The sequence below is a fragment of the Hesperophylax consimilis genome, chromosome 12, assembly GCF_061612785.1.
Source record: "Hesperophylax consimilis isolate HC1 chromosome 12, BYU_Hcon_1.0, whole genome shotgun sequence".
Taxonomy (NCBI): domain Eukaryota; kingdom Metazoa; phylum Arthropoda; class Insecta; order Trichoptera; family Limnephilidae; genus Hesperophylax; species Hesperophylax consimilis.
Window position 1 is genome coordinate 35,401,289 of NC_142847.1, and position 24,878 is coordinate 35,426,166.

General features: G+C 36.0%; 1 protein-coding gene across 1 annotated transcript; it reads left to right on the forward strand.

The window, feature by feature from the left end:
• Positions 1–1,749: 1,749 nt before the first annotated feature.
• Positions 1,750–22,583, forward strand: LOC149419553 (uncharacterized). The gene is made up of 12 exons (XM_089638389.1): positions 1,750–1,899; positions 3,634–3,750; positions 6,223–6,343; positions 7,243–8,133; positions 11,976–12,366; positions 13,168–13,359; positions 15,168–15,322; positions 15,406–15,546; positions 16,246–16,435; positions 17,625–17,832; positions 18,613–18,829; positions 18,921–22,583. Exons 1-12 carry the CDS (start codon positions 1,820–1,822, stop codon positions 19,020–19,022), a joined length of 2,805 nt encoding a protein of 934 aa, XP_089494515.1. The 5' UTR covers positions 1,750–1,819; the 3' UTR covers positions 19,023–22,583.
• Positions 22,584–24,878: the final 2,295 nt, after the last annotated feature.

Sequence of the window (24,878 nt, forward strand, 5' to 3'; positions counted from 1 at the left end):
AGACAGAATATAGACAATAGAATATAGACAAAATATAGACAGAATTAATTTTAACCCCTGATCGAGCAGATTAGAGAGTCGCTACTGGAATTGAGTGGGGATGCGCTTATTTTTTGTAGTGAGCTAAGCGAGTCTGAAAGGATGAGTGCGTTTTTAATATTTAATGATTTGACGAGTAGAAGAGCTTCTATGATAGCTATGCATTCAGCAGAGAAAATGGAGCATTCTTTGGGAAGTTTGTGTGGGAAACACAATTTTCTGTGAGGAACATAGACACTGGCCCCGCAATGGGAGTCCTGACTGAGTTTGGAGCCATCTGTGAAAATTTTTATGTAGTTTGGCCAGTTGTTTTCAATAATTGTGTTAAATTCTGCATTATTTAATTGAGTTGAGTTTTTAATGTTTTTTTTACTTATTCCTATAAATTGATGGACCTTCGGATAGAAAGTAAGGCTTTCATAGGGGTATGAGTATAAGGGAAGAGATTCATTGAGATAGGTGTTTGTAGATAAATCCAGGAAAGAGTTGTAGCAATCATAAAAAAGGGGAGGGGTATGATTTTTCCAAAAGTGATTTGAATTAACCTCATACTTTAAGGATTGAAGTATAGGAATCAAGGGATGGGATGTTATTGAACATGTTTTGTAAACATATTTTTCTGCTAGGCATCGCCTTCTTATATGTAAGGGAGGTTCGCAACATTCCACTTGCATTGCGTTGATTGGAGAAGATTTCATGGCTCCTAAGACAAGGCGAAGTGATTTTGACTGGATTTTATCTAATTTATGAGAATTTGAAGTGGACATTGGATCAAACAGACAAGATCCGTAATCGAGATGGCTTCGGATGAGGGCATTGTATAGAAGTTTTAATGAAGCTGGGTGGGATCCCCACCACACTCCTGCTAGAAATCTGAGGGGATTGATGTTGCTTTCACATTTTGTAACAACGTGATTTATATGAGAGTTCCAAGTAAGCTTGGAGTCCAAAAACATTCCAAGGAATTTAACTTCCTTCGAGATAGGGATCACTTCATCGCCAAATATTACCTGAATATCCGGAAGCTTTCGTCGACGAGTGAAGATGACAACTTTGCTTTTGGCAGGGGAAAGTTCAAGACCATTACTATTTAACCACGCCAAGAGTTTTCTAAGAGCGTTGTTAATTGCTGATGCTGCGATGAAAAGATTGGCGGATATTTTGTAAAACGTTAAGTCGTCAGCATATTGGAGTATGTTGCACATAAAATTAATAGATTTTTCCAGATCGTATGTATAAATATTATACAGAATCGGGCTTAAGACAGACCCTTGCGGGAGTCCTTTGAATATTTGTCTTATGTGGGGAGAGGATTCGGATCCATCTACAAAAACAGTTCTTTCGGAGAGCAAATTGATAATGAATTGAACCAATTTAGGAGGAATGCCAATCGCCAGTAACTTTTCTTTAAGAATGGGTATATTTACATTGTCGTATGCTCCACAGATGTCTAAAAATACTGCAATACAATATTCGTTTTTAGATAACGCTAATTTGACATCTGTAACAAGAGAGGAAAGGTTGTCAAGGGTACTTTTACCCTTTCTAAATCCAAACTGGGAAGGGGGAAGAATCAAGCCGCTTGGCCGTGTCCATAAATGAACCGTGTCCCAGTCCCATTACTTTGGCCCTGGCACTGGCAATGTTTTTCGATAACTAGCAAAATATGAACAAAGACGACCATAGATTTTACTATTGTAATCTACGAATTACGATTCTATTTGCGTTTGGCATTTGCAATGTGTCACTTTTTTATTAAAAAAATAACAAACATTTTACAATGGCAGCAGAAGACGACGAAATAGATATTTTAGGAGATTTTTCTCTTGACGGCTGTGCAAATAAAAGCGAGAGAACAATGTGAGAGCCAACTAACTATTTTCTGTTTAAAATGTTAAGTTTCATTGAACAGTGTCTAAATGAGTACTGTATCAATATTCTTCACTTTATTTTAAATAAATTAATTTCGAAGATAAACGTTTTTATCGTTTATTTCCATAAGAAATCTTGGGATAATTAAATAATTTTAACTAGTCACTGACAACATACCCCAACAACTACTGTCAAAAAGGTTATGTTATTTGAGAATGTAAACAAACTTTTGCTTGTGCATTATTATACCGCCTTCTGACATACTAACTTCAATCCAATAATATTTAATTGGTTTCTTCTCTCATCGGTTACAATGGGTTCATTTAAATTATGTAATTTTATTAATATTTTAGCTTTTCTTTGCTCACAACATGTTTGTTGGACTGTGAATACTAATGACATTATTCTTATACTTACTATATTATGATTTATTCTTACATATTATGTTTTATACATATAATAACTTGCTGTAATTATCATTTAAGTCATAATCATGACCAAACTTTGCTTATAGAAACTAATAATTTTTTTTTTTTTTAATTTAAGCTCAACACAGATTTGTTTGCTAAAATTAAAGATAAACTTGTTGAATTCCGCTGCACGCTTCCTACGCTATTTTTCTTCAAATAGCACTTGGTTTCAACTTAATTACTACAAGAAATAACAGTAAATATTCGGGATCGCTGGCCACGCTTAGTTAAATTATTGTAAATGGCTATCATCCCGTACAACGAAAGCGAATTTCCATTTTACTTAATTGAAAATAAGAATGTTTTAATTAAAATTTCCCAAATGTATATAGTTGCCTTTTATAGTAATTAAGGCGAAATAAGACTCTAATAACGGAGGTTTGCTCGATGCTCACATTTGAATTATTTCTGATGAACGTTTTACTAAAATGTCAAACGTAAGTCATTTATATTTAAGATTAATAAAAACAGGACCTTACCATTAAAATATTTTATGTAAAAAGGTTTGAAAATTATACCATAAAATTAGCGGTAGGTAAGCACCAGATTTTATTTTTCTAGACGGTGAATTAATAACTTCCCGAGGGTTCCCTCTAGAAACATTTGAGATTTTAATAATACATTCATCAAAAATAATTAAAATAAACCCCACGGATAGATTGATTTTCTAGGCCTTCTAGGGCAAAGTCTGAAAGTTCGTTAATTACCCCGGGCCGTGCTCCGAATATTGCTTTATTTTAGAGATTTGACATGGCAAATTCAACCGCAGGTCAATACACCAGGGTCGCTCGTCGCATATTTTTGTGCACAGCTGCTTCACTTACGTCGTTAAGATTCTGGCCTTTTTTAAGGTATTGTATCATTCTAAAGTGAATCGAAAGGTTTTTATTTAAAAAAAAAATCGTATCAAGCATGTAATTACCGAAATAACTATTTATGTGGGGGGTGATGGAAAAAAATGCATGCAAAGTTCCATTTTTTCTCAATCAAAGTTACGTTTGAAGATTAGGAAATTATAAAAAATAACTCAAAATAAACGACTTAAATAGTTGTCTCCAATAGATATTTAAGTTGAAATCAAGTGTTGTTTTTTTTTTAAAAAGCCTTTGCATGCAGCGGAATTCGACAAGTTTACCAAATTAAATTTTATTTTATTTTATTTTTTTATTATTTATACCCGCTAAACTGCCAAAGCAGTTTGTCATTTAAATAGCAATAACTTTTTACCACTGCGTTTTTATGCCATTACCAGAAACTCTACATACTCTGAACTGTTGAAATGTGACTACTCAGTGCATCCCCAGTGGCTGCTGGACACGGCATCTACAGCTTATTGGTATGATAATCCGCCGCAGGAAGATGGCCACTTGTGAGTTTAACCTTTCCTATTCATTTTTAGATTGATATTTTGTAAAATCGGGCTTATGGTTGGGAGTTATATTCCGAGTTGGGTGTCACAGGTTCAATTTAGCACCAACTTCAATAACGATTAAGGTTTGGATCTTTAAAGCGCACTTGTAGTGAAATAGCACAAAACTGCGCTGTACAAGTTTTATATTATTATAATTAATGATGATCAAATTGACAATAAGCGCCATTTTTAATTTTTACATTTGAACAGCCTCCGGATAAATGCTGATTCAGCTTTTGATCAAATTGTGATCAGTTAGGGATAGCTGTCTTGCTGTTTTGCTTGTTCACTGTTATGCTTGTTTGCTGTTTTGCTTGTTCGCTGTTAGGATTGTTCGTTGTTATGCTTGTTGGTTGTTATGCCTGCTAGCTGTTGTAAGGCTTAAGAAAAAGAAAATCACAGAACAACGAAGATCTTCCATTAAATACCGACCAATCTAAAAGAAGTGGAAAATGTGTTTAAATTTAAGAAGGAAGTGACGAAATATGTATGTATGAAGTGTAATCTTAAATTTTTTTGTAATTTTTAAATATTGTAGTTTGTAACTCTAATTGTAAATTTTTTGTTTAATTTATATTATGTTATGAATATTTTTAAATTAGAATATTATTGACCGAGCATAGCGAAGTCCTGTTTTAAGTCGACCGTTTGGCATTTCATCTGTCTGTAAATATATTTGTATGTTTTGTTTCCTTTTCGAAAATCTGCTGCACCCACTTACATTATTCAAGCAAACCTTACTGCGACTAGTTGGTTAACTTTGACTTGGTGGCTAACTTTGACTGAGTTTTTCAATATTATGGTACCTACCTGTCTGAAGAAAGTTCGAAAAAATAATTGTCATGGAGAGTTATTCCTTATTTGAAATTTAAAAAAAAATTAATAATTTTTTTTATAATATAAATACGAATTTAAGTACCTATTTACAAATCTTAAGATTTCAGAGGAATTTTCAGTTTTGATATATTAAATAAGAAAAAATTAGGAACTTTTTTTTTGGATGAGAGTTGAACTACTCTTCACAGAACTACAGGGTGCGGCACGGAAACTTGCTGATTTGAAAAGTCAATAAAAGGAAAAGTACTTTATATATCGATTTAATTCTTTTTGTATCGTCTAGTACACATTCTGAATTTTTGTTTTAACTAGTTTTAAAAATGACATCGGGCAAATGGCGGCCCTCATTAGTGATACACTGATCTACCCTAGATTTGAAGTTTCGCTCCACTCTTTCGAGCATATCGACGGGAATGTTGGTGATGGCTTGGCGGATGTTTTCCTTCAGGTGTTGCAGGGTCCGAGGTTTGTCGTTATAAACAATGGATTTGAGATATCCCCATAAAAAAAAATCGCATGGTGCCAAATCGGGGGAGCGCGCCGGCCACGGTACGTCACCCCTCAAGGAGATAAGGCGCTCGTGGAAGTGTTCCCTCAAAAGCTCCATCGAAGTTCTCGCTGTGTGCGCTGTGGCTCCGTCCTGCTGGAACCATACGTCCCCAAGTTCCATTTCTTCAAGTTGTGGAAGAAAAAATGTCTCAATCATTTCTCTGTAGCGAACTGCACTGCTTCCTCGAAAAAATAAGGCCCCATTATTGCAACTCTCGACAATGCACACCACACTGTAACCCGTTCACAATGAAGTGGCACCTCATGAAGTTCTTGGGGATTGACATCACTCCAATACCGCATGTTTTGTTTGTTGACACACCCGGAAAGGTGGAAATGGGCCTCATCACTGAAAAACACGACAGCGTCGTGTGGCAAGTTTCTGAGCGTTTCACATGCAGTTTGGCGAGAAGCGAAATCGCGTTCATTCAACTTTTGGACCACAGCAAGTTTGTAGGGATGAAACCGGAGTTCCTTGTGAAGAATTTGTCTCACTGTGCGATCAGAAATCCCCAGGGCAGCAGCGTGTTTACGCGCCGAACGCCGGGGAGAGCGCAAAACCGACTCCCTCACCCTCTCGACGTTTTCTGGAGTTCTGGAAGTCCATTGACCTCCTGAGCCTTTTCTTGCCACACTCCCACTTTCCCTGAATATGTCCACCCACGAAACAATTGATTGCCGCCTAGGAACGGGACCCGCGGGATGAATGTTACACCGAGTACGGAAGGCACGTTGGGTGGCGACCACCGAATGACCGCTAGAAAAGTAAGCTTCGACGGCAAACGCACGCTGTTCCTTTGTCCAACGCATGACGCCAACTGGCTTGTAGTGTAATAATAAACTTCAAGACCCCCTCTTTCCAATGAGACCCTCCCCACCCCTTTCTGACCACGCCTCGCTCGTCGGCGTCCAATTCAAATCAGCAAGTTTCCGTGCCGCACCCATAATATGTACTATTTTCAGTTAAATACATAAAATAACCTTTATCTTTTCTATTTATTTTTCCAATACATATTATTTAGTAAATGATTTGATTGCGTTCAGGAAATCTGAAATATCAAGCCAAGCTGCCGAGAGCCTCAGTGATGAGGATGGGCAGCCCTCCACCTCTCACAGCGTTGCCGAGTGGACCATCTATGAGAGAGAGATGCTCAAGAAAGGAATTGTAAGATCTAAACATGCCAGCCTTTACTTATACATAGTTGAGAATTACTAGTTACTCCCTCTCTTGACATGGCCTGACTCAAGTCTTTTATTCACTTGATCATGCTATATCTTCATTGGACATCCCCGGCTTCTTCTACCATTTACTTATATTATGTTCTAAGGATGGGTTGTTTCATAGAATTTGAACAATTCATCAAATTTCTAAGTTCATTTTCAAGTTCTGTTATTATTTTAATTTATGTGGAGCCACTGACCCATAATGATATAATAACAGAACATGAATAGGACTTTTACCGAACTTCAAATTCTGTGAAACAATCCGTTCTTAGTGTATTTAATAAGTTTAGAATAATTGATAGCTATCCGCAATAGTTGCTTGAATAGGCAGTTTCTTCGCATAATATCGTCGGCTTAATTCTTAGAATTTCTCAAATTTTACAGGAGGCACTTGGAAAAAAATTGAAAGATAGACCATTATTTTTATTTATGTTCAGAACAAGCCATATTTTTCTGTATTTATTTTTGATTATTAAACATTTGTATGTTAAGGCTTTCTATTTTAAAATGGAGTTAAGAAGTTTAATTCTGCAAAATGGCGCCATGGTCATTTTACTAATTTGTGTTTAAACAAAGTGGATTTTTTTTACACATTACGAGTTTTACTATTCGAAGCGGGACTAATTTTAACATCAAATGGCATTAATTTCTCGAGAAATGGAGTTACGCAGTCTACGAATTAAGTCGTCATTTTATTAGCCGATATTTTGGTTTTGATGCCCGGTAATTTTTAATACAGTTTGCGTTGCTGATTATTCATCCTTTTGTTCTGTGTGGTATTTTTCTTTCTCAATTAAGTTTCAAAAATGTGTTTTAATTATGTTTTGTATTTTATTCCAGGAAATATACGGTCGAGACAACTCCCGGTTGTCTGTATTTTTAGGCTCGAAAACCCCGCAAGAAGTGCAGTTAATGATTGAGACAGAATATGGAATCAACTTGGATTTTGAGGCCCCTACATCCAGCATGTCACACCAAATGTCCCAACCTGATCACCTCCAGACTGCACCTGAAGAAGTCGTTTACGGAGAAGTGTTGAATGATAACGATATACCAGCTTCCATAGAAGAAGTCATCGGAATGGTTAGCACTGCTGTACCGACCGTGCCAAGTATAGAGAATAAGAAGAAAATTGCTGTTGTAAATCCTAGAAGCATCTTAAGAAAACCATTTCTCTCACCTCAAAATGCCAGTCGAAGTCTACTAAAGAAATCTAACAACCCAATATTGAAAATAACATCACCAAATTCTCTTTTGAAAAGAGAAAATAATTCCCCTCCGAGTTTTCACCAGAGAAAACCCAGTCCTAGCAGTAAGGATAGAAAGAATAGCGAATTGTTATTAAATAGAAATCATTTCGGTTCGGATATAGAGCACAAATTATACGGCGATGGGAATAAAGGTTCAAAATCCAAAAAGACGCTGACGCCAATCGGAAAGTACAACAGTGACAAAAACAAGAGTAGATTGAAACTGAATGGGTTTTGTGAAGAAGCAGTTGGGAAATCTAAATTCAATATTTCTCTAACGATGAATAAGAAGGATGCATTCAACCAGTTGCTGACTAAACGGAGGAGAAGAACAAGCGTGAACTCTGCCAAGAGGAAAGGGGCTAGGCCAGCGCTGGGTGGTGACTCAACGGGGGTAGCTCACTCCCCGGGGAGCACTACTTTCATGCAGATAGTCACCGGGTCGGGGCAGGCCTTATCATTGAGTAAAGGGGAACAAGTTGTAAGGATATATTATATTTTTGTTTACCGATAATAAAATTGTCAGCCCTTGAATAATTTGTGTGATGCTGCACGGGGCTTTAGAAAATGGGGAAGGAAGAAGTGGAAGAGGATGGGATAAATATTTAGTATTATGCTGACGTGTACCCGGAGCTTGACTATTCTATACTTTCTATAAATATAATATGCATGTACTATATATATAAACCTTCCGGAAGAATTTCTCTAAATTTTAGTGAAAACCCTATTAAAATGTGTTTAGAAGAACTAAGCGCACAAATAGACAGACGCGGATAATAATAATGATTGGATTATTTGTATAGCGCCGTTTTCGTTAGAAAATCACCTCAAGGGCACTTAACAACTTAATTTATGCATTTAATCTATTCCTATCACTTAGATTTATAACTTATTACTTGTGGCTTGTGGCTTATAACTAAGATTTAGTCTAATGATTTTCAACAAAGACTTGTGAAAATCATTAGACTAGTTACTTATGAGCTAGTGACTTAAAACTATACATATTTTTATAACCGAGAGGGTATTTACACAATACCGCTATAATATGACTTACAACTATGGCTTAAACTAGAGATTTATGACTATATTTTAGTATAAAAGAGATTTTATTAAATAAGCGTAATTTCTCATTTTTCAGTTGACGCCATGTTGAAAGTTAGTATAAAGCACTATAAATGTGACACACTGAAGTGCCAACCATATAAAATGCATTACCTATTATCATATCACTACATAAATCTTTTTTTTTTTGTTCATCACTTTTAGTAACTTTAGTCACTTTTTAATGAATAAGTGCCTACCTAATATGCGTAGGTTATTGTGGTATTTTATTTCAATTTTAATTTTTCTGTTCCTCCCATTTAAATTTTTTTTTGGCACTACATATTGTATAATCAGGGTGGCCACAGACCTGGAAAACCGGGAAAACCGGGAATTATCAGGGAATTTTACCGAACCGGGAATTATCAGGGAAATGTCAGGGAATTTTGAAATATTCTTAAAATATCAGGGAATTCCAAAAATAAAACGAAATTCGTTATTTACGATTTATGAAGTCCCAAAGTTGTGTTTTATTACTTTTACTTGCGGCGTGTGTAACAAAAGATATGACGACAAAGACAAACTAGATAAGTAGGTATTTTTTTATTATTATTTTCGTAAATAGCCCTTGCAACACAATCATGTCGTAAACCACCCGCCTTGATTTTTACCCTATACTATGTAGGTGCGAAATCTGTAAAGAAAAGCTAGCAAAGTTACAACAAAGTGTCAAAAGGGTCGGACACTCAGTACGGTCGTAATAACATTTAAAGATCATCATTATCAACATTTTTACAAAGTGTCAATACAGTAGAACCTCGTTAATTCGAAATCCACGGGACATCAAAAATCAAATTTCGAATTAACGAATTCCCACGTAATTCGAATTTTTGTGAAAAAAAAAAATACGCCGAAAATCGATTTTCTCGGCCGCCTCTTCAAATCCGGGTGGTATTTTAGTTGTAAATTCGTATTAATACCAATTATTTCTTTATTTTCGCGGCCGATTACCGTAGCGGCGGGCCCTTTAAATTCAGATATTCGCAATAAATTCGTAAAAATGCTATATTTTTACGCGTAAATCGAGATTTCGCTGCCGATTTCGGTGGCGGCCTACCCTTTAAATTGAGATATTCGTAAAAATACGACATATTTCCGCGTAAATCGAGATTTCGCGGTAATTTTCCGTCGCAGCCGGCCCATTATTTCAAATATCTGAATTTAAATTCGTAAAAATACGATATATTTCCGCGTTAAACGAGAATTCGCGGCCGTATTCCTTCGCGGCCGGCTCTTAAAATTCAGATTCGAAAAAAATTCGCAAAAATACGGTATATTTCCGTGGAAATCGAGAATGCGCGGCCGATTTCCGTCGAATACGATATATTTCCGTGGAAATCGAGAATGCGCGGCCGATTTCCGTCGAATACGATATATTTCCGTGGAAATCGAGAATGTGCGGCCGATTTCCGTCGCGGCTGACCCTTTAAATTAAGATATTTGATGTAAATTCGTAAAAATATGAAATATTTCCGCGTAAATCGAATTTTATCGGCAGTTTTTCGTCGCGGCCGGCCTTTTAAGTTTAGATATTTGAAGTAAATTCGTAAAAAATATGTCATATTTCGGCGTGAATCGAAATTTTTCGGCCGATTTCCGTCGCGCCGTATTTTTTAACTCGGATGTTCGAATTAAAGTTAGTAAAAATACGATATATTTCCGCGTAAATTGAAATTTCGCGTCCGATTTCCGTCGCGGCGGGCCCTTTAAAATTCAGATATTCGAAATAAATTCGTAAAAATACGATATATTTACGCGTAAATCGAGATTTCGCGGCCGATTTAAGTCGCAGCGGGCCATTTAAATTCAAATATTCGAAATAAATTCGTAAATATAAGATACATTTACGCGTAAATCGAAATTTCGCGGCCGAGTTTCATCGCGGCCGACCCTTTAAATACAGATATTTGGTGTAAACTCGTAAAACTACGACATATATTATATCCGCGTAAAACTTATTTTCTCGGCCCTTCAAACTCGGATATTCGAAATAAATTTGAAAAAATACAACATTCCAGTGTAAATCGATTCAGATTTACAAAATAATAATACTAATTAGGACGATGTATAACCACGTAAAAATACATTTTTCGGCGTTTTACCGCCATGGCTGACTTTTAGATTCAGATTTACGCAATATTATGATTTATTTTCGCAAAAATCAAATTTTTTCGAATTTAGCGAACAAATTTTCGTGCGCGGACAAAAATAAATTACGAATTAACGAATTTCGAATTAAAAAAAATTTTGTATGAAAAAATTTTTCTGCGGAAATTTTTTTGGCGAAAATTTCGAATTACGCGTTTTTTTCGAATTATCGGGGTTCTACTGTACTTACTTTTGTTTATTTGTCTATTTTTGTCTGGTCTTTTCATTTATACACAAATTGTCTTCAGGCGAAATATCATAAATTTGTAATAAGTGTATTTTGTTTTGAACAGATCATTGTGGTGCAAGGAAATAATAAATGCTTTAGATGACGGAATTCCCTTTATTTATGTATGTGTTCTAATTTTCTGGCGTAGATGAAAATCGTGTTTCAAAAATAAAATTTTGAACGATATGTCCTTACCATACCATTACCATAAAACATATCAGGGAAAAATATAGAAACTGCCCTGGAAAACCTGGAATTATCAGGGAATTTTGAAATCCGTTTTTTGTGGCCACCCTGATAATGTCAAATTGATAAACTGCACCAAAATTCAACATGGCGTCAATTGAAAGTGGAATATTACATACTAGGAATTTAATTTAATTTTTACATGATAGGAATTTAAATATAATAGATAGTTGTTTCTTCCAGGGGGGTATAACTACGATCGAAAATTGGAACTGAAATTGTGACGTCATATGATTGCTTAACCTTATCCACCAATGGAAAACTCTGAAAGTCTATGGAATAAACTTTCAGAGTTTTTCATTGGTGTATAGTATAATAAGTAGGCCCCTAAATGAGAATTTTACTGTCTATATATTGCCATATCTATGGGTTTTTAGGTCCAATTTGTTTCATACAAAACGCCCGAAGATATCGATCTAGTGAGTGCTTTATTTATGGTTTCTTCTTCTGATCAAAATATGTTCAAAAGTTTAAACGGACTTAGAATCGGCATTTAACGAGGACCTTTCAACTGTGAAAAAAACAAGATGGCGCTGTATATGTTATATTTGAATTTCTGTAAAACAACCCGTCCTAAGTGCTTGCTTCATTATTTCCAGATAAAAATAGAAAAAAACTCCAATTCTGACGCAGATAGTGACATTGATATAGATATTGACAGCGATGGAGACCTAGATGCAATCATTCCTATTAAAACCCAATTCAAGGAAGAGAAAACCAAAGACTTTAAAATCGAAAATACTTCTTCACATGAAAATAATATATCTGGTAGAAAACAGAAGTTCGACAGTGTTTCCAAAGAAGAAATAGAGAGAAAGGAAATAGTTGCTGTAATTAAGACTGAGGAGATGGAGCCTGTCAAACCTCTGGTCATCCCGGAGTCTTTAAAAGCACTGATGATGAGCCTAGACACACCTAAGCAAGAATATGTGGTGAATCCTGTGGAAATAAGCGAATTTGAAAAGTTTATCTGTCCTGATTTCTTTGAAGGTACGTATGTCAGAATGACTTTACTGGATACTGAAAATATTATCACAACGTGACAAAAATAACATCAAATTTCTTTTCAAAATTATAAATAACCACATAGAATCTTCCCTCCAGACCATAATCAAAATGAATCACCGTCTATTAAGAAACCCCAAATTTTTTCTTTATTCCTTTCTACCCCTTGTGAGAATGTGTTGACTATATAACATCCATTGTAGTGGCAAGATTCCGGATATACTTAGCGAGAGCCCCCAGAACTCTATTAAACTTATCGAATCTCTTGTTCTCACTTATCTTTACTTAACCCGAAATTTATTGTCTTGTTTTATTTACATACTTATTGTTTTATTCTTACATATGCTGTACACCATTATTAGACGGTTGATATTTATTTTTTCTATTTTTTTTTATGTTAACTAAATAAACTAAAATATGTGAGCTTGGCTATCGCTCATATCAAATGTCTTTCATAATATGTACATATCTATAAAATATCTTGTTTTTCTTGTCATCTTCTTCCCCCTGTCTTACTCGGGTCGGGGACCCACTGGTTCAATGTAGCGTCTCCAAAAGTCCATGTTCTGGGCTCCTTCAGCGGCTTCTGTCCATTCTCTCCTCACAAAGCCTCTGGGTAGTGTTCTTAGCTATCAAAAGTCTGGCTGTCTGTTACAAAGTTACTACTCTGTGGTTAAATTACAACAATCTAACAATGAGAATATTGCGCAGTATTTAAACAACATGGGATATGCAGCTTGCCTTGTGTTGAGACTCTACTAATAATATTTATTTAATGTTATTCAGGTCGCCCGGCCAAGACCCCCGACCGCTACCGCTTGATCCGAGCGCACCTGGTAGCGAGCTGGCGCCAGTGTAGGCCGCACTATCTTACCAAGACGTCGGCCCGCCACGGCCTGCGGAACTGTGGCGACGTCAACTGCATCGGCCGCATACACACGCTCATGGAGCAGCTGGGCGCCATCAACCTGGGCTGCGGTCAGTAGCCAACATGCAACCAACTACGTCTAGGAGCGCTACCAATATCACACCACAATAGCCACCACCTTATTGTCCACGTCAACCATAAAAAATAGTATATTGAGACTGCCGTACTGATAGTTCGTGAATTCCAAAAGATAGAATAGGGGAGATTCCGTTTGGATCAAGGTTGAACGTGATGCCCATTTCTGCAGTCTGCAAATACATTTGAATCCCATCTAACATCACTTGTTTTCATCAAATCCCCATTTCCTTTTACTAAACAAGATGCAAATTTCCAAGCCTCCATGCATTTCCTTCGTGGATTGCTCATGTTTTCACTTGGAAGGCCTTATGGAGGAGTTTGCCTCTACAGCTGAGCTGATACCAGTCTCACAATCATTGAAAACATTATACACCAAGTGGAGATATAATACATATGTAGTTCATTTGACAATACCGGGCAGCTTTTGTGGAGTATGTTTATTTAGTTTTTACAAAATTTCAGCTTGATAAGCTATGTCAGGTAGCTTTGATTGCTAAGTAGATTTACAGAAACAAAATGAATTGCATAGGCTTGGTATATCAGTTGCTTTTAAGCTCGTCTTGGTTGGAATGTCGAGCACAGAGTTGCTTAGGACATAATTCATATCACAATAATAGGTCATAAGCATATGTAGATATCATCAATATTACACATAAAGAAAACAAACTGTTCTCCCATTGAAACTATTAAATTTCCTTTTATAATATGTACCAGACTAATTTAGATTGATTATCAAATGATGTCATCGACATTTCGACCATGAATATAATAGTCCATACTGAAAAAATTAGGCACTTTACGTAGATTTCGGTGAGACGAAAGTATGCAATTGTTTACGTAAATGTCAAAATTGACACGGGTCACTGCTGACGCCTCGGCGTCTAACAAAGGAACTACTTTGTCCTAATCAAGAATTGAGCTGCCGTTTTAGCCTGCTTAAATACTTAAAGCCACTGAAGACATAAATACTCTTAAGAATTTCTTCGACATTAATTTGCTATCACTAAATAGCGATAAAACATATGTAATTCCATATGCAGTACACACAAAAGACATCCCTAAAAATTTTAACATTATCATTCATGACAATTCCAAAATACATAATAAAAATTACTGTCTCCAAAACTGCACAATACTAAAAAACACAAACACAATCAAATATCTAGGAGTAATTATCGATAAAAATTTGAATTGGTAGGAACAAATATGTCAAATTGTAAAAAAAATCAGAAAACTGATATATGTATTTTTAAGAATCAGAAATTTTTTGTCTTTAAAAAACCTATATTTAATATATTATGCCTTGGTCCAATCAACTCTACAATATGGTATCATTAGTTGGGGATCCACATACAAAACTAACCTTACTCCAATAGAAGTGATACAAAGGTTAATAATTAAAATAATATTACGAAAACCTTCCGATTACCCAACGGATCGATTATTCGAAGAATTTCAAGTGCCTTCATTTAAAGATCTTTATACTAAAAATGCATTAATTCAAATCATAAAAGAAAAAGACAAGTATCAATTTCTAACTGAAAACCGTACTCGACTTAAATATATTTTTCCATGCCCAAAATTAAACACTTCCTTTGCACAAAATTATTACACTTACCGAGCAAGAATTTTTTTCAATCGACTACCTGAAGAAATGAGAAACATTAATGATAACATCCAAATAATAATAATAAATAGGAGAAAGGAATGTTGTGCATAGCGAGGATACGGACCAACTGATATACCAGGTTTTTATGTATGCATGTTATCATGTTTATAGAGCAAACTACATACGTCAGGCCGCTCAGTCAGCTGCTGATGAGAATCAATCCTCCCTCCACAAGTGGGACGGGCTCTGTTCCTGCTAAAGCCAAAGGCTCCGATGATCACTTCAAATTGGATCCATCAAGACAGAGGAAGAAGAAGATTGTTGTTGTAAGTTGGACCTCTCATACATCATCACAATACGTCTGTTATAAATCAAAAGTTAAGTGATTTATGAATCTTATTTGTAATAGGACGGTGATGGTGGCTACACGATAACCCACGGAGAGTTTGGGGAGATCTATGAATCGGTAGCTGAACCCAAGCAGCAGAAGACCGTTAAGAAGAAACACACCCGTCTCATCTATTGCAAGAGTTTCTCTGAAGATCACCCTGTAAGTACATATTTTCAATCTAATTTCTAACTTCCACGAAAATAAATTCTGTATTGCGTTCATAACTATAAGAGTAATAATCTAACAAGTACCTATTTAGCTAAAAATTTTATTTAAAATGTGTATCATGTATTTTATTTATTTATTAGTCGTACCCCGCCACGTGTTGCTGTGGCTCAGTCTGTCTGTGCAGATAGAGAAACAATAGCGCATGTTGTTTTTACGCCCAAACAGAAGGCGCTGTTTTAAAAAAAAGCATGTTTGTCCAATAGATTGCGCCGTTTTAAAAAAAAACTTATGTTTTTACCTGTCACAGGTGAAATCTATATAATATTGGTACATAAAAACACATGCGTATTCGAATGCAAAGTTATGTCAAAACTTCAAAGCAATCATTGAAGCACTTTCGGAGATATAAGATTTCTAACAAAAGAACATTTACATTTTTATTTATCTAGATTTGATGTACAAACATTTTGTCTTTGTATTATGGTTTTGTTTTACATAATTCTGTTCTACCAATTCTGTCCATTCCTAACACAAGCAGGAAATCTGTAATTGGTTGTATTTTTGGGATAGTGTAGAAATTGTAAAAAATTATAATATTGAACTGTTGACTTCTCAAAGATTAATAAATAACTTATTTTCCATTTTTTGTTAAGTTGTTTGTATTTCTAATACATAAATTAATTCTTTCAGGCCCCGTATCGTGTGACTATAACTCTCTCCACCCTGATTCTGATAGACTTCCACGCGCACACCTCCCGGGCAGAGGTGATGGGTCTCTTGGGGGGCAAGTACGACCCCATCAGCAAGACCGTCTCAATCACCAACTACGTGCCCTGCGACAGTCTGGACAACAGCGGGACCCACTGCGACATGTGTCCAGGTGAATACATACCTCACAATGTGTTAATTACCGGTGGCTTAACCTCATGAGTAGCCAGGAATATTAAATAGAAGCCCATGTACTGTATTTAAGCTTGCTCTCGTTATTAACTAAACAAGAGTGACCTCGTTTCAGGTATCGGTGAATTCCTCACTGACCCTAGCGTACCTTTAACCTTTTCTCTTCAAATGACGGAGGGGAGTTGGTGGAGATCAAAGTGGGGTGCTGAGGTTATTCAGTCAGTCGACAGCATCGGGAGTTACTTGCTTCAGCGCAGATGTGACTCTGAGAAAATGGTGGAGAAGATGTTCTTCTACAATATTTTGTATATGTCCTCCTTTGACTGTATCTGTTGTGTTTAGTGAGGCCCAGTGCCAGCCCTGTGCAGGTGCGATTGAAGCAGTCCACTCCGGGCGCCGACTTCCCAAGGAGCCAAGGTGTTGATAATACCTAACACAGCCAGGGGCCATTTGGCTCTGAGCCGACCCTTATTTTTTCTTTAAACAAATGTCACTACACCTTAAATGCATACCTTACATAAATTAAATACCTCTGTTTTTTATTTTTTATTTACATACATTTGTTAACATGTAATTGTTGGGTTATGTAGTATAATGTGTATTTGTTGGGTTAGCTGGGAGAAATAGGATGTAACCTATAAGCTATACCCTTTGTACTCTTTTTGTCCAATAAATATTTTTTTTAATTTGAATTTTATGGGTACCGCACAAGAGTCCCTAGAGTACTTGTTCCTAACTGTCTGGAACCAGTGAGACTGTAGTATCCCCAATGGCATGGGGGTATGTTTTGAGGCTAAAGGTAGTGGGGAGAAGGAGATGGGAAAGAGTGGGGAAGTACCTGGCTATTCAGATATGGCCACTAAACACAGCTAAAGCCATTTCAAACAACGTATCCATTCTGAATGGTGGTCTTTCATCAGGGCGATACTAAAAGTAAATATCACTCTGGAACGTGCCACAAATATTCTACATATTATTAATAAATTGTGAAATTTTAATTAATAAATTGTGAAATTTTAATTAATAAATTGTGAAATTTTAATTAATAAATTGTGAAATAATAGCACAAATTAATTAAATAAAATTTACTTGCCCACGCCGGTATTTGAACCCGCGACCTCCGGATTCGTAGCCAAGGATCGTTGACTTATTGTATTTTGATGTTATAGTTTCCCAGTCTGCCGGCACCGAGTGGCTGTGGCAGCGAGGACTGGAGCCCCTGGGCTGGCTGCACTCGCACCCTCTATTCCCGCCCTGGCCCTCGGAGCAGGACCTGGCCTCGCAGGCAGACATGCAGGGGGCGCTGGGGCCCACGCCCTTCCTGGCGCTCATCCTGTCGCCCCACTGGCAACCGGGCAGGACCTCCTCGCAATACAGGTATCGTAGTACAGCCATTATAACCTAATGCAGTGTTTCAGATTTCACCACATTTGATCACCTTGAAATTGACCATCAGCCCAACGATTCCCGTTAAACGCGGCTGTAAGGAAAGGACTTGTTCTCCTCTCTGTCTTGCACGCCTGTGATCCCAGACCCAAGTTTGAATGCCACACACCAAAGCGAGTATTACACAGGAAAGCATACTTACCGCAGACGGTCTATCCTCCGCTTTAGCGGGTCCTCGCAATTAAATGGTTGAGTCACTGATCACAGACACTGCGTAAAATTGATTATTACCCGGTGGACGTCACTTGAGATAACCATTTGAACTACATGGCGATTTCGTCAAACTGAGCAACCTAGCAAGGTTGTTACAGAGCAAAAGGTATTTTACAACTGACTGCAGTGACAAAACATTTTCAGGTGCAGATTTGAGATTGTCAAATCCTCGCTCCATATTGGTGCACTACATTTCAAATCTATCGAGAACCAATGGCTAAGGCCATCACGAAACAGCGGATTCTCTACCCCATTTTAGCTTTTGCTTAAACTGTGATCAGCTGGCAAGCATAACGGCATTGCCTTGCACTTTATTTTAGAATGCTTTCTGTTATCAAGAATTTGGTAGTGATAAATTAAGTAAATGGGAGATAATCTTGAGAAACCCCCAACCAATCAGGCCACATTTATTTCTTACGTAAATCATTCTAACACAACATTTTAGCCCATTCATTTTTGCTTTTGATTCAAAATTTTTAACTTTGTTTCTTGTTCCAGATGTTTCTATGTGAAGACTGATCCATCCAACGACCAATACATGGCCTTTCGTTTCAACACCGGTCTGAATTGCGATCTCGTCACCCCAGAGGCTGTGGACATTCTCATGGAAGACATCGAGAAGATTATAGAGAGAAACAAGTCTTTATCAGGCAGTTTTGTCGTCAACATGACAAACGACATCTGCCCCAATGCTAAGATCTCATTTCTGGATAAAGTAAGTGAAATGTTAATTTATTTTTGTGGCATGAACTTATAATGTCTATAAATCTTCAATAAATCATTGTAATTTTTTCTTTTTGTTGCAGTTCATATCCAGCATTGGTTATCATTTGAAATTCCGTGATAATAAAATGGATATTAATTGGTGCAAAAATATTATTCAGAGGATTCGTAATCTAATACGATAGTTCGTAATAAGTAGTATGTAAGAACACATGTACCGGGTTTCGCTATGTATTTTGTGTACCGCGCACACACGACCTCGCCTTCGTAGATTCTTATTTTTACGAGGGCCTTCAATCTTTTCCAATATATGTTTTCTCATATCCATCGATAGTTTTCATGAAGGAACAGATTTTGAAGATTTTTTTCAGATACCAGATGTTGATGGTGTTGGTTCCGGGTCTTGACTATTATCTGACGAAATCTGATCAGCCACCAAGTGCTCTGCGATTTCCTTAAAAAATTGTTTATATTTTATTTTCCTTTCTTTTACGGAGTTGTACACAACAAATGAGTTGAATAATGCAGAATTTATTATATACATTGCTAGCCTTTTTGGCTATAATAGAATAATACGAAAGATATTGGTCTGCTCGGTCAACGCCTTTCATATATTTATTGTAATCGATTATCATTACCATAGTCCATTTTTATAGGGTATTTTTTATGAAAAAATATCCCTTTATTATGTAACAAATAACTTTTCGAGCACAGAACACAAATACTTTGTACTAAATTTTTAAAGCGGAATGTAGGGAGAAAAGAAAATAGAGAACGTCTTGAACGAAACAATATCGCTTTAACACTGAAGAAATGTAAAGATTAAAAAAAAAACGAAACATTTATCTTACAGTTATTTTATTTCAAGTGCATGTTTTATGACCACAGTCGGCCGGCCACCCGACCCTAATTCCACGAATTGCCAGGTACCTGGTACACGTCTCACGAGAGTTGACGCATAATTTTTACTTCACAGAGTAACCAACATCATACGTTTCTCGTAATATATTGTTACTCTAAGTGTTCAATGCATTTTGACGTCTCCCGCGCTTTACCAATAGTGTACAAATACGAAAAACGTTTTTAAGCGTCTCCCGCTCTCTACCAACAGTACGCAAAAGACGCGTTTAAGCATCTCCCGCAAACATTGTGTTAACACATTCACCTATTCAGTCAGCTGATCAGGTAAAGACCTGTTACTGAATCAATGAACCGTGAAAGCATAAATAAACCACTCACTAGATCGATATCTTTGGGCGTTTTGTATGAAACAAATTGGACCTAAAAAACCATAGATATGCCAATATATAGAGTAAAATTCTCATTCGGGGCCTACTTATTATACTATACAGCAATGAAAAACTCTGAAAGTTTATTCCATAGACTTTCAGAGTTTTTCATTGGTTGATATAGTTGGGCAATCATATGAAGTCACAATATTTCGGTTCCAATTTTCGATCGGAGTTATCCCTGCAGGAGGCTCAACTTTGAATGCGATGCACTGCAATAATTTGAAGGCAATGCACCGCGATTTTGGATTTGAAAATTTGATCGCTTAGAAATATTACAGATGGTTTAATTAAAAACTGCGAGTGGTACACATCTTGACCTTTACTATAATCGAGCATTTCCGAGCAATCGAGCAGGCGGTCGGAATATTTCTGCTTTGCAATAAAATCCATATAAATGAAATATTTCTTAACGTATCGTTAAATTGACTGTTTTTGAAACTTGATGAAATACGCTTTGAAATTATATTATTAGAAAAAAAAATATAATTTTTGAAATATTAAAATGTTAAATGTCATCATAATTTTTTTTTTTAATAGCCGTTTTACGTTTTTTGTAACTAAAATTACTGGAAATGAAAAAAAAGAAAAACACACATTTGATTAGACGAATGTATTGTAAATATTATTGTCACCTCCCTTTTTAGTAATTTCATATATTTTAATTTTGCTCGGAAACTTTGGATTCATAGAAGTGCACTTTTTACTTCTTCTGTGGTTAAATTCTAGATTTGAATATAAAGCGTGGTGTTTTCTCTTTCTAAGACCGTTTAAATCATATTTCTCACCATGACATTAAGGGAAACAAAGACGAACAAATTAGCCTGAGGGGAGTCTTTTAAGACCTAGAACTTTTTTAACCTAGAAAAGTATCAGGCCTAAATGATTTAAAGTGCAAAATCTCCCACTTAACTGCTTTTCGGGGATATGGTATAATGTATATATATTTATACATATAATGTATATGTATATATATAATAATATTTGTATAATGTGGAAAATTCAATTATGATCGGAAAACAATTAACTTCTCAAGCGCCAAAAGTACCCATTGGATAAGTAAAATTTGTATCTGTTGAGCGCCGGCGTATCCAAAGGTAATCTGACATAAATAAATTCTGTTCGTCAGATTTTCACTCTCGGCACCGGCGGAGGTATTAGGTCGTGGAAGCTCGGCGTTCCAAAGGTTAAATATTTGTGCCTGAACTTCACATTTTGGTTGTTTTTTTATTTTGCATAAAGCAAAACAGGCGGCTGGTGTTAAGTGGGAATTTCAACCTTATCGCCATTTGCGTAAGGATTTTGTGATTTTGTCCGATTCTAAATGTTAAATGCCGACGTGCACCGCCTTACTTCATTACAAAGAGTTGACATTGTTTCTGAAATGTCATTTAATAATTTTATAGACATAACAAAAATATTTATTGTAATAGATACTTACTAAAAATTTAATTTTATATTTTCATATGAAGCAGATATTTGGTGATGAGACATTATTGATTACTAGACATCGGATTATATGCATTTGCAAATATGCAAATGCATATAACTCTCTAATTACGACGTTAATGCATATTTCAGCCTTTTTTCCCAAATTGTGCATATTTCGTTTAATAGCGGGAGGTATCATCTGATGAAAAAATCTGCATGTTTGTTTCTGATGCTGCGCCATACATGGTGAAAGCTGGCCAAGCCTTTTTATCCAAATTTACTACACATTACCTGCTTAGCTCACGGGTTTCATCGCCTTGCAGAAGAGATACGGCAAGAGTATGGGAATGTTAATAAATTGATTTCCTCTCCGTTGCGTGTGCAGTCTTATAAAGAGCAATTGCCAAATCTAGCATTGCCGCCAGAACCCATAATTACTCGATGGGGTACTTGGCTAAAGGCAGTATTATTCTATGCTGAAAATTTTGAGGCCGTAAAACAAGTAGTTGGGCAATTTGACAGTTCTGAGGCCATTGAAATTCATTCAAGCAAGCTAGCATTTGAAGACGCATCCATTAAACAGAATATCGCCCTCATCTCAACACATTTCCACAAGTACCTACCAGATACCATAAAAAAATTGGAAACAAAAAACCTTCATCTAATTAAAGCAATAGAAATACTGGAAACAATGATCGAACTCGCCAACGCCCTTCCTAATTCAATATCAGAAAAGATTCGTAAAAAGTTAGACTCTATTTTGCTTAAAAACCCGAGTCTTGAAGATATGAAGAACATTAATGCCTACATCAACGGCACAGGTCATACCCTGCCTAAACAAATATCTCCAGAAATGGCGCCTAATTTTAAATTTTGTCCAATGACGTCAGTTGACAGAGGTCGTTTTCGGCGTACAAATTAATACTGGGTGACAAACGTCACAAATTTGAGCTCGAAAATTTGGAAAAATACTTAGTTGTATATTGTCACAAAAACTGTGCATAATTTTAAGAATATTTCGCTGTTTTTGTACGGTCTTTAATTAAAATAAATAAAAATATAAATGGTTTTTTGATTTTGCATTGTGCATATTTTGGGCAAATCAAGAGTTTTTAGTGCATATTTCGGCCTTTTTTAGTGCATATTTGCATGCATATTTTGGCACTTTGTTAGTGCATATAATCCGATGTCTATTGATTACAATTATTTTATTCAACCATTTTAATTACAGTACATTGGGTGATGTATTGTGCCCGTCTCACTAGGAAATCCTGTATTGAGAGCAGGCAAATTACTTAGGGCACATTAAATTCTTATCCAGTTCTTCATAAAGAGCATTGGATAAACATCACATTGTATTCACTAGTACCTATATCAATTACTCATTGTTTATTTCTGATTTTCTCTGAACGTTACTTTTGTAAAAAATGCCTTCAGAAAAAGTTAGGTATAGCAGTAATCGAGATCTCATTTCCTATACATGTAAACTATCAATAAATATGTAAGCGAGTCTAGCCCGCTTTAAAAAGTCCCAGTCTACGCCAGGTTATTTTTATAACAGGTGCCTTTACCATTTCATCACTTTGTCTCTAGCATAGAATAAAGAAAACTAGAAATGCTTTCCATATAGATTTGCATGGAAACCAGTGTTGCCACAGGCTTAGTATCTTTGGTCCTAACCCAGTTCTGTCTCTTTTACACTTGCCTTACATGTGTGTATTGCCATGTATATACATATTTATACAGGGTGTATCGGCACTAACCCGACAAACTTTAACCAGCTATTCCTTAGCACATTTGGAGTAAAAATGTTATGGGCACTTTGCTGTCCGGTAGCATTTTTTTTTCAATTAAAAACAAAAACACACTCACACTTTCCACACTCCATCACTGTCATTGGCATTGCTTTTCGTGTTCAACAGCTGTTATAAGCAAGTATGTCGAAAAACGTCTTCGCTCTTTCGCACACACTAAATAATAATAGTTAAAAATGAGACGAATGGTGCCGTGCCATTTCATTGTGATTGTAAAAGCGCGCCAATATAGGTACACACGTACATTATTCAACGGAATTCAAATAAAATATTGCCAGATGGATTTTCAAACTTTGACAAAGGATAAAACAGTGGTGACATGTGGTGAAAATATGAATAGTAAATTTTTTATTAAAAAAAACGTTACCGGACAGCAAAGTGAACATAAGATTTTTTTACTCCAAATATGCTAAGGAATAGCTAGTTAAAGTTTGTCGGGTATGTGCCGATACACCCTGTATATATCGCCAGTGCATTTGAATTTCATGAAATTTAAGCAGAAAATCCTGAGACTTTTGGATTACAAAACACACCTACACGGCATTTCATTAGTTTTTCTTTATTCTATGACCTGTCACAATATTTACAACAAATATTATCATCAGCAACCTAGCGTAGCAGGAATGTGGATCTTTCAAATACTTTTAAGAGCCCATTAAATGTATAATGCAAGTTCGTCATGGACGAGATTTGGCCTGCTTTGAAGAGCCTTGGACGATTTTAAGTTATGTATTTTATAATCAAGTGTAAATCTTATCTCATCACATTGTATGTATGTGTGGTGCAATGGTGTAATCAATTGCTCTTACCACTGGCTAGGTTTCGCTGGTCTCGGCCATCTAGGTGGTTGCTTCTCTTGTAGTGAGACGTTTTTCCATAATGGCCAACTTTATATTATAACAAACTCAAAAAATAATCAATTTTTATGGGTTTATCTTGAACATAAATGAATTATACTTTATCAAAACCCATTACTTATACTATGAACCATGCATAAAAACACGTTTACTTCGATTTATTAGGTAAATCTGTCGTTTATTTGGGTTTCTTTGTACAGCTTTTTTCTTCTGTGACATGCAGAATCCCACATAGATAATTTACTTCAAAGCCGTCAGAGGGTATGACAGGAACCTATATCCATCAAATAAAAAGCCATTTCTAAACTGTTATTAGCGTAAGTGATTCTGTCCCTGTCTTTCATACATAAATTTATGCAAAAAGTTTAAAACCGCATAAAAAAAAAAAAAAGATTTCAGTACAATGGTAACTGTAGACTCAAATACAGTTGACAGATTAAAACAATTTGAAACTTTTATCCACTTTTTTTTACCATTACCGCTTTCAGCCCATCTAGAATTCTTTCGGTCCCATAGAATAAAGAATACCACGAAAAATGCCTTGTGGGCGTGTTTTATGATATACATAAATATGGGTTTACGATATTCTCGGATGGAAATCTACGATGTCAGATGAGCGTAAGGGAGAAAGAACGCAGGGCTATTAATTA

What these genes read in the sequence shown, in the direction of transcription:
- LOC149419553 (XM_089638389.1), top strand. Translation starts at nt 1,820, where the DNA reads ATGGCAGCAGAAGACGACGAAATAGATATTTTAGGAGATTTTTCTCTT. An exon ending in AGGACCTCCTCGCAATACAG is followed by an intron (nt 17,833 to 18,612) that starts GTATCGTAGTAC and finishes TTCTTGTTCCAG; the next exon opens with ATGTTTCTATGTGAAGACTG. An exon ending in AGATCTCATTTCTGGATAAA is followed by an intron (nt 18,830 to 18,920) that starts GTAAGTGAAATG and finishes TTTTTGTTGCAG; the next exon opens with TTCATATCCAGCATTGGTTA.